This window comes from Nicotiana attenuata, chromosome 6 (assembly GCF_001879085.1).
Source record: "Nicotiana attenuata strain UT chromosome 6, NIATTr2, whole genome shotgun sequence".
NCBI lineage: Eukaryota > Viridiplantae > Streptophyta > Magnoliopsida > Solanales > Solanaceae > Nicotiana > Nicotiana attenuata.
This window is the reverse complement of record NC_031994.1, coordinates 22,873,489-22,884,879: the sequence shown is the minus strand read 5'-3', so window position 1 is coordinate 22,884,879 and position 11,391 is coordinate 22,873,489. Positions and strand designations below refer to the sequence as shown.

The window sequence follows — 11,391 nt, the reverse complement described above, 5'->3', positions numbered from 1 at the left end:
TATATATATATATATATATATGTATACACTTACGCTATACTATGTACTTATACTCAGTGCATAGTATAGCATAATTGAGCAAAATTTTCAAGAATATATAATGTATATTATAAAATAATTTTATTTAAATAATTATTTTTATATTATGTGCATGTAATATATATTTTACACCTTTATTTTCTTTCATTCTGAGTTGTGCAAATAAACTTTTGAAGTTCTGTTGTTAATACTAAAATTATTATTAGTAACAAATTATTTTAATTATTTTTTTTTACTATGGTCATTATTTTGTTATTCCAGCATTATAGATACTTAAATATTTTTTATTTTTTTAATTTATAAATAATATTTATTTATTCTTTTGCTAAGTCCATAATATAAATTAAAAAGAGGAAATCATAATATTAAAAAGTTAAAAAAATAAAAGAAGATAAATATCTAGTTTTTTGGGGGTAAAATAGGTATTTGGCAATCCAAAATTTGAAAAATCTAGTTGAGTGACCTTCTGAGTGCAATAGGCATAGTTCAGTGACTTTGTTGTTACAAACGAAAGTAAAGTGACTTTAGGAGATAATTTGGGATAGTTGAGTGACCATTTGAGTAATGGACTCCATTAACGGCTTATTCCTCAAGACTTTTTAAAATGATGTCATTATTGTAGATATTACGGTAAAATATGAACTTTATTTGTTCAATTTCGCCAAGTGTAAAACATTATCTATTGAGTTAACTTTTATACACTATTAATTTTTATACACTCATTAATTCTTTTTTACACTATCAAATTACATAAAAGGATAATTGTCGAAAAGTGTTGATGATTAGTGCGATAAGTTACCTAGAAATACAACAATTAGTACATATTTTAACAGATTACATACACGAATAATAATTCACAAGTGAGAACATTGGATGATCATATCGTTGTTTAATCTAGTCTTTAGTTTTACCATACAAATTCTCTAATAACAAAACCCAATATTTCTTCGTTTAAAGAATCACTACTAGAAATCCGGAAAAAAGCGATCAAAACTTAGCGACCAAAGTTGGTCTGTGAGAAAAAGCGACCAAAGTTGGTCGCTAAACTAGCGAAAATAATAAAATAAATAAAAGAAACACAATAGCGACCAAGATTGGTCGCCAATTGGTCGCTATAATAGTCAAAATGTTGACTGGACTGGTCAGACTTTCTTGGTCAAATATTTATTGAGATTAACGACCAATGTTGGTCGCTCGCGTGGGACCCACTATTATTATTTTAAAAAAATTATAAAATATAAATATATATAATATAAAAATGGTGACCAACGTTGGTCGCTAACTAAGGGTAGGCAGGTAGCGACCAACTCTGGTCGCTCCAATGGGACCCAGTTATACATTTTAAATAATTATATTATTAATTTAAATAATTATATGTAAATATAATTAAAATCTGATTTAAATATAGCGATCAGCTTTGGTCGCTAAATTAATTACTTGAAAAAAATTGACGACCTAAAAGTGNTAATATTATATCGATTATAGCTTATATATATATATATCGAATATAGCTTATATATATATAATATATGTACTTACGCTATATTATGCACTAAGTAGGTTAGGAATACACTTACGCTACTTGCCTAAGTAAGCATTAGGCATATAGGATCATTGAGTATAAGTATATTAGGTAATACTGCATCGAATATAGCTTAAATATATATATATATATATATATATATATATATATATATATATATATATATATATATATATATATATATACTTACGCTATATTATGCACTGAGTATAAGTGTATTAGGTAATACTGTATCGAATATAGCTTAAATATATATATATATATATATATATATATAGATATATACTTACGCTATACTATGCATTGAGTATAAGTGTATTAGGTAATATTGTATCGAATATAGCTTATATATATATATATATATATATATATACTTACGCTATACTATGCACTGAGTATAAGTATTAGGTAATACTGTATCGAATATAGCTTATATATACATATATATACTTACGCTATACTATGCACTGAGTATAAGTGTATTAGGTAATACTATATATATATATATATAGTATTAGCGACAACGATGATGAGAAGGCAAGAACATGTGTTTCAAATAGTTATGGTGCAGGTAGGAGTTTAACATTTCCTAAGTAGATAAAAGAAGAGGTAATAGAGGAATTCTATACTTCAATTTCCAAGAAGAAAAGGAGTTTAATTGGGAGTGACAAGGTTGATGGTGATGGAATGTTTTCCGTTGGTCATGGCAGTTCCCATAAAACGGGGATCATAAGACTCTATGATGACAGAGATTATAGGAAGTTTTGTTCTTAACTTTCTTCCAAGTCTGATCCGTACAAGCTTAGTGGGATATTGGTGATATATAAATTTTGAAATATTAATTCAATATAATTTTTCTTATAGGTTAGCTTCAGAGCTGATGTGGGGGAATTCATACGAAGTCAGCCACCTAACGAGTCGGCCGAGGCAATCCAACTTTCGAACGAGGATGATAAAAGAACACTCCTTGAGTACTTTATATACTTTGAACTAGACAATAGAACTAGTTTTCGAATGAGCTTGTAATAAAAGTTAACTTAGTTTTGTTAGCTTAATGTTTTAGGTCTATTGATCTTTATATTTTGTTGCGTTTTAGTGTTGTTGTTGTTGTTGTTGTTGTTGCTGGCATAAAATGCCTGTTTAGGATATTTGGTTTAAGCTGGCAGGTGGTGTAACAGCCAAAACAGGCAGTTTCTGCCAAAAATATACCAAAAAAGCGACCAACTTTGGTGTCCAGTTGGTCGCTATTCACTTAAAAAAAATCTGGTAATTTTGCGACCAAGGTTGGTCGCTTATAGTTAAAAAAAAAAAATTTAATTCTTTCCATTGGCGACCAATATTGGTCGCCCAATAAATAAAAAATTATAACATTTATTAATATAGCGACCAAAGTTGGTCGCTTAATATGATTAAAAATAAATAAAAATAAAATGTTATTTACATCTGGAGACCAACTTTGGTTGCCAAATATATAATATTAAAATATTTGAGCGACCAAAGTTGGTCGCTATATGCTTTGCCCGGAAAATTTGGTCATTTTACCTGAGAGACCAATGTTGGCCGCTATTTAGCGACCAACTTTGGTCCCTAAGGTAAAGAGACCGGCTTAATATCGACCAGGCGTGGTTGGTCGCTTTTTGGTCGCTTTTTGGCCAATAAGCGACCAACATTGGTCGCTTTTGCTGGTCGCTTTTTTCCGATATTCTAGTAGTGTTTATTTCTCGAAATCCGTATAGGTGTTGGACTTATGGAGTATACGGCATCTGCGCCCAAAAGGAAAAACTTATAGTGCTATAGTGTAGCCTTTATTTAATTCACTTGTGTTTTGTGTAAGTGGGCTCCTTTTGTAATTACTGAACTAGCCCACTTTATGTTACTTGTGTTTGACTTGTATTTGGGCCGTATATAAGCAGAAGGAAACACCCGAATCAGCCCATCGGGATTATTTCATCAGAAATCAGATCTAGAACCTTCATCTCTTCTCTCTTCTCTTTCATGAGCCCTATCACTAAATTCTGATATCTAGATCGATTTCCTCATGTTTTCATGGTATCAGAGCAGGATTCCGATCAATCTCATCTTCCTCTATCTTCTGATGCTACCCTCATCGAACTTTGTTGAGGATTTCAATCTCATGAAGGTACTGATTTCGTCTTCTACATACCGATTTTGACGGATTTCTGGTTGATTCTAACTTCTCTCGGTGTTTTCTGAGCCGTATTTGCTGCTTGAGTGACTGTGGAAGATTATCTACAAGCTCCTCTAGTTGTTGTCAAACTCAAGGATTCTAGGGTTTTACGACTTATTTCATCATTGTTGCTGCGTTGCTGAGAAGTGTTGTTTGAAGGCCGTACTTCCGGTCGCGAAGAAATCGGTAACTCTGTATCTGTTTCCTTCTGTATAGTATTCATCAGATAATTGTCGATTGTTGAATGTTATAGTAACAATGGGATCTACTGATGTTAATGCTACTGATATTAATGCGTCTGGCACACGTGAGTTTATTCCCAAACCCTCCATTCCTCTATTTGTTCAGTCATCAGATGTTCCTGGTGTTTCTCTTGTACCAGTTCCTTTTTCTGGGACAAACTTTGGGGGTTGGAAGAGAAGCATCATTGTTTCCCTGTCTGCTAGAAATAAGATTGCGTTTGTCGATGGCAGTTTACCTAAACCTCCAGATAACTCAATAGAGTCTAATCAATGGAATAGATGTAATAACATGGTAATTTCATGGTTAAAAAGTTCTTTATCTCCCGACATTGCGGATAGTGTCCAGTATTCTGAAACAGCTGAAGAAATATGGAGACAGTTAAATAAAAGATATGGAACAGTAGGTGGAACTAAAGCATTTGAAATTAAGAAAGAACTTGCCTCTACCTGTCAAGGATCCCTAGATATTGCATCATATTTTAACTAGTTAAAGAAATTATGGGATGAATTGAGGGTTGTTCGTAAAAACCATGGAAATCACTGCACTTGTGGTGCAAAAGAAGGTATTCTCAAAGAGGAGGAAGAGNAAATGTCGGCTTTAATAGTTAAATTGTTAAACAGATTTAACTTATATGCATTCTCTGTTTTAAAAGGCAGAATTGAACTCGCCCCGGGCGAGCACTCGTAAACGCCCTGGGTTTATGTCTGGGGCTTAGTTCTTTGAGACTTACGCCTCGGCCATCGGGCCTTTAGCCCCGGACACGCCCAGCGCCCAGCATACTGGGCTCGCCTAATAGAACTTTATGCAATTGTATGTAACTAACCTTGTAAATCCTCAAATTTTCTTAATAAATCGTTGAGTATTCAAAATTATTTTTTTCTTAATCATAAATCATTAAATTGAGAGTATTTTATGCCATAATTAAAATAAAAATTATTGTACGTTTTCCACTAGGATTGTATGACAGTTAATTTTAAATAAATCTTTCATTTAAAAAATATTTATTTATTAACTTTTGTTATGTTTTACTATTTAATAGTCCATAATTTTTTTATAATTATTTTTCTAAATATTGTTTTTTCACGTTTATAAGATACAATACTTATTAATTTAGCTCAGTATTAGCTAGTAACTATTTACAAATAGTTAGTTATCATGATATTGTTGAATTATGTCACTTTATTAACTTGTTGAAACTTAAAAATAAATGATGCTAGAGAATCATATTGAAATTGTGAATTATGTTTTTATATTATTCTCTTTTAAATAGAAAGCATATTAAATAAAAGGAGTATTTTAAGGAAAATTATAAAATTATACTATCCAAATTCTTTCAAGATTCATTACTCCTTAAGAGATACATATAAGATTTCATATCGAATACATTACTTTTGATGTTTGAGTTGTAATGACGTTGCAATTAATTTGCATATTATGATATATGTCATACTTTTCGTATTATTCATAGTTGAATTATACTTTCTAAATATTTTAAATAGATTATTTGCTATAATTTTGTGATTTTAATGTAATTTTTATAATTATTTTTTATTTTATACTATTTTAAAATTTTTTAAAATAGTAAAATTTAAAGATCCGTGGGACTTACGCCCCATGTCTCAGGGCTTACGCCTCGCCTCGTCAGAGGTAAAACGCTTCGCCTCACGTTCCTGCCTTTTAAAACATTGGTATATACCGAGTTGATACCTAACATGTACACTAGGAGAGCAGTGAATTCGCTTGTCACCAGAACCAAAAAATTTATAGTGATCTGTACAACTTGGTTGAGGGTACTAGTAGGAATTCTTTTAGAGTAATCAATAAGTAGTAGTACAAATGCCTGCATATTTGTGCTGATATAAGAAATGCATCGTATCAAAATTTAGAGGCCAAATATGTCAGCCAACAACTGTCAATAGACAGTAATTGGGGCTACCTGATTTTGATACAAAATGCATACCTTGCATTAGACAAAGATTTAGCTGGCACCACTTGGCTTTTAAACTTTCCAACCTCAATTTGAAAATCCCATCTAATAGAAACACAAACAGCTGCGGCTCTGCATGTCATAATTTTTTTTCGGTTTCGAGAACATTTACATTAGTCGTACATAGTTCGAGTTGGTTCGGATTTTACAATATACCCAACCAGACTAATTGTGTCGGGTTATTAAATCTAAAGACCAAACGAAACCAATAAAACTCTGGTTTTTCACTCTTGGTTTTCTCGGGTTTTCGGGTTATTCGGGTTTTTTCGGATTTTTTCCAGTAAAATCTTCGTAGAACAAAACGTATAAATTGTGCTCAAAATATTTCTTTAATCCTAGTAAGATACAACTATATAACGTATTTTCTAAGAAAATAATACAAAATATGAGATGTGTCATGGCATTATCCTAAAATATTCAACTATTGCTAATTAAAAAGCCATAATAAAAATAAACATAATCTAAAAGTACTAAGTCATGCTAAAATAAGTAGACTAATAAGGGAATATTAATTACATGATTAAACGCTAAAGAAAAAACAAAAATAGGTTATGCATTTTTATCTAAATTATTACAAAATAAAAAATAGATATTTAATACATTCTCGTTCGTAGTATTATATTTAATGTCTTTTGTTAGCATTAATATTGATTTGATTTTGGTTTGGGCTTTTGCTAGTATTATTTAATTTACTAATGTTAATGGCTATAAAACTTATTCAAAAGTTTTAAGTCCAACCTTGAAATAATACCTTAAAAGATAAAATTATGAAATTTTTTAAGAAATATTTATAAGTTACATCACAATAAGTATATTTATATTAAATATATCTAAATTTCTATATATGTAATGTCGGGTTGGTTTGGTTCGGTTTGACTTTCTTTAGTTAAAACCAAACCAAACCAATTATGGTCGGGTTTTTTTTTCCAACACCTAACTATAGTCGGGTTTTTTTTCTCGGTTTGACTCGGATTATCGGGTTGGTACGATTTGTCGGTTTCCTTTGTACACCTCTAATTTACACAGTCATTTTTACCTTGACCTGCAAAGCTATTTCAACTCTAGAGACATAAATCATGAGTGAGAGATTCATTTTCACTTGTTTTTATAATAACATAATATTGAAAATAAAAATAAAAAGGTAGAAGTTGTTTTTGAATTAGTTCTTATTTCTTTTCCATCACGCTCTCTGCGCTAATCTGGAAGGATTAATATACCGTACTGGTTCATCACTTGCTTTTAATGAGTATTAGTTCTATACACTTGCGATGAAAAAAATTACACAATTAAATCATTTAAAAGATAATGCAGATAACTTTATTGTATTGTATAATATTGAGTGGTAACCCAAAATAATGATAAATTAAATAACATGTTAAATCACATTGATAATATAAAAATTTAACTTAAATTCATATTTAATCAAGGTACAAATTTTGCTTAATACCCTTACCAGATACGTAAGATTATGATATATTACTCATAATATATGATTAAAGAAGTAGAAATGAAGGAAATGATTGGAAGCGAAATGCTGGGCAGGAGGCAGGTTGACTCCTGCTGGGTACAGGCGTGTCTTCCACGAGTTCACACCGCCCACTGTACAAACAACTAACACTAAGCCCTTGGCGTTTTATTTAGGACAACGTGGGTCCAGCTTATTCGCTTAAACCGCGTTACTTTGAGTAAACTCTCATTTCCCAACTTTTAACTTGTACTGCTTGCTTCCCTCTTTATATATAGATACTAGATAGCTTCCCCTCTCCCTCTACCAAACATAAACCCATTCTAAAAGCACTTTAATCATAAAGACCATATATAAGAACAAAAAGCGAAGCTCTTTCTTATTTTTGGCTCCCGCTGCCATCTTCTTTTATTTCGATTGTTGCTATCTACTTACTGCTTTTACACTAACCATGCAAGAAAAAACAAGAATGCAGAAGAAGAGATCATCTGTGGTTGGTCGTAGAGCTTGGAACATTCTTCGCGTGGCCTTGTTATGGGCAAGAAAAGGTGGCATTTTCAAGAACAGACACCTTACGGCCGATCTCCGTTTGCTTCCCAAATATATTAAAAGTCTCCGACATAGCAACGACTATGGGTACGGTAGTGCACTACATTATGGGGAGCGTGAGCTTTCCTTTGATGACACCCCTATCATTCATGTTAAGATGCATCGTCCTGCTTCCTTGCGTTTCAAGATGCCTAACATCCCCTGTATCAAACCTCAAGTCGATTTTGACTTTGACTTTGAAAATGATCGTGAAGATCATGAAATGTACAATGGTAATGATGATAATGTTCCTAGGGAAAGTTTCTTCAAGTGTACGGATGATGAAAATGAAGAGGATGCATATGCAAGCTGCGAGGTCTCTGAGGAGATTAGTTGTCCCGGTGATGAAGCTATTGATATGAAGGCTGAGGAATTTATTGCAAAATTCTATGAACAAATAAAGCTGCAAAGACAAATATCATTTTTACAATACCATGAGACGAAGCTCGCTAACTAAATTAAAGGTGCAAATTCATGACAGAGACTTGCAGGCGCTTTCCGCTCACCAATTTTCATTAATTCTTTTTGGATGTCATTATTCTTGTTTCAATTTCATACTGGCTAGTAGTATTCTTTCTGTATAGGATGCGTTACATTCCGGATTATTTGTACATAGAAGAGGTATTCAGTGTTTACTCCACACTGCAAAATGAGAGCTCAAACTTCTTTTATCTAAAATAATTCTGCATCAAAATGTGTACACTTCTTGAACCGGTAAAACAAATGTACGTTGACGAGAAATAAAGGAATGAGATTAGATTTTTCTTATGAGAACTAAATACAATCCAGGCATGAGACACCAGCCAATCTCGACACCAATTTAACTCAATGGGCTTGTTTCAGTGGATATTTATTGTACTCCTACTATTTATTTATTAAATTCATGCGTGACTGAACTTTGTAATTTGAAAGTTCAAACTTTAATTTTGCTTCTGTTCAATAAAACGGACATGAGTTCCAGATTCAGGGAGTAACCTGGCTGTAATTTTGTTAGAAGAAACACCTAAAGAGGGTTTTTTTTTTTTTTGGCCTTACAATTTACAAGGGCTTCAATTTTATCCTTGAGAAGAAATGTATATGTTTCACATTTATGAAATCTGCAGGCAGTAGTGCAATTTATCTACATGATGTATCCCTGGGATCATATTCAAAAGAAAAATATTTCTACCTTTTTATGGAACATATTAGATTTACATTTCGACTCTAAAATGGAAATAAATTAAATTCAAACACTTGTAAAAATCTCTATGCTCAATATGTGCCAATTTTTGGTTATGCTTTTAATCATTTCTAGACTAGTATGGGTATAATGTTCCTTCAATCATGGTAAGGTTTTAGATGAATCCAAGATGGCTAAGCTGACAAAATGAGGAAACAATCGAAGAACCAGCTGCTGCAAGCTACCCAATGGGCGCCTACATTCAAATTAAGGAAAAACCAACAGAAATGCTCATGCAGTAAAAAGTAATTATTTGAAAATATCTATTAAGAAAAGATAGTACTTACTAAAATTCATATTTATTTAGGTAAAATTATTTATGAAATATTCAGCAAATGAGTACGTTGCGTAATTCCAATTTCCAAGTGCTACTCATGACTTATGTTAGTATATAGTGTTTGTTCGTTTTTGTTTTATCTTGGTAATCTGTACTTCTGGGAAGCTTCACTCTACCCCTTAGATTCTTTATATAAACACCTCTCATTTTCTGATCAATCAATAGCCGCAAAGCATTCCTAATCCTACTACACGACAAGAATACCAGCATGTAGTTGAACAGTAGGCAAACCAAATATACTTACAGCTTGTTTGGGTGGTTGTCACCTATCATTTCATAATGTATCGTATCGTATTTTATTATATTATATTGTATCGTCTGATTAATACAATTTTTAGATAGAATGTATCGTTTGTCGTCGTATTATGATATAATGTACTGACAATATGAAGAATAAAATTGCAATATCATAAAGGAAAATTATAATACAGGGTAGAATTAATATATAAAAAGGTACGGTAATGGATAAACTAAAATTATTTAATTTTAAATAATAAAGGGCGAGATAAAATAAAAAAGACAAGGTGATGATGCGGCCACACCAAATCGGTCGTTATATAAAGTGACAGATTTCGTCGTTACGTAACAACGGATTTAACGATATAATACAATAAAATTTAAGTAACAATCAAAACAAACATCATATTTAAAGTAACAATACAATACAACACAATCGGTAACAAAACAAGCCGTTAGAAAAGATTAGAAAATATTTGAGCTCCCTTTTGGACATATTTTTTTAAAAAATATTGTTTGTTCATAAAATTTGATTAGTTTTTAAATGTATTTTAAAGAAAACATTTTAAGTTCCAAAACTAGTGTGGGCTAGTTTATGGGTGAAATATTTTTTTCACTCACTAAATTTCAGCTTTCTTTCACGTAAATGCATGTTCAAACTTCTAACATTTATTTTTTCAAGTTTCAATTAAATATATCTATGTGCAAAAGCTAGCTAAGCATGTGTTTTCTAAAATATCTCTTCTCAAAGGATTTATAACATTATATGCACTAACATTGAAAATATATTTTTACTTTATCAGTAAATTTTAACATGTGATAGTAGGTTAGTTACTATTTTTATTAGATTATCAACTATTGTTTATTAATTAGTAATATGATTGTATAAATATTTTATTAGTACATAATCTTAAACTCTTTTTCAAAATAAACACATTGTTGTGTCGGACGATAATTAGTAATGGTATTGTTTCTTGGAGGAGAGAACTTTACTGGGCTGTCTTGCTGTTTAAACTTTAAAGAACAAAATGTCTATGGTGAAAGAAAAGTTTCAACTAAATCAAACCTAACAAATGCTTTAAAAGTCACATGATCTTCAATCCTGGGTCCTAAAGTCAATCATTCCCTTTGATTTACAGACAACAATGCCCAAAATGATCTCTCCAGAAATAGTTTAATGTATCTGTTTACAATTTGAATAAAGGAAATGACCTTACAAAGATTTCTTCTAAGTCATTTTTTCTGTTTTATTTTCATTTTTTGATTTCTTAAAACTTAAAAAACAAATTATGATGGGCCACAAAGCCAATTGACGTGATTTTTGTTGTGATATTTCCAAAAAGTGGACAAATGTCCATCCATGTGGTAAGATGCACGCAAGTTTTGACAATTATACTTGACAAATGGCAAGAAACTTAACAAATGGCAAGAAAAGCCTTAAGCTTTTCGCCTCTAAAAGTGACTTCCCTTAAGCCAATTTGACATAACAGAGTCATCATTCTCTTTCAATTCCTTTCACGCCTCTCTTCTTCCTTTGTTGTCCAA

The 11,391-nt window shown here is 31.4% G+C and overlaps 1 protein-coding gene across 1 annotated transcript; it reads left to right on the top strand.

Moving 5' to 3' along the window:
- Positions 7,779–8,832, top strand: LOC109228205. The gene has a single exon (XM_019393368.1). The coding sequence runs from the start codon at positions 7,917–7,919 to the stop codon at positions 8,508–8,510; it is 594 nt and encodes a 197-aa protein (XP_019248913.1). The 5' UTR covers positions 7,779–7,916; the 3' UTR covers positions 8,511–8,832.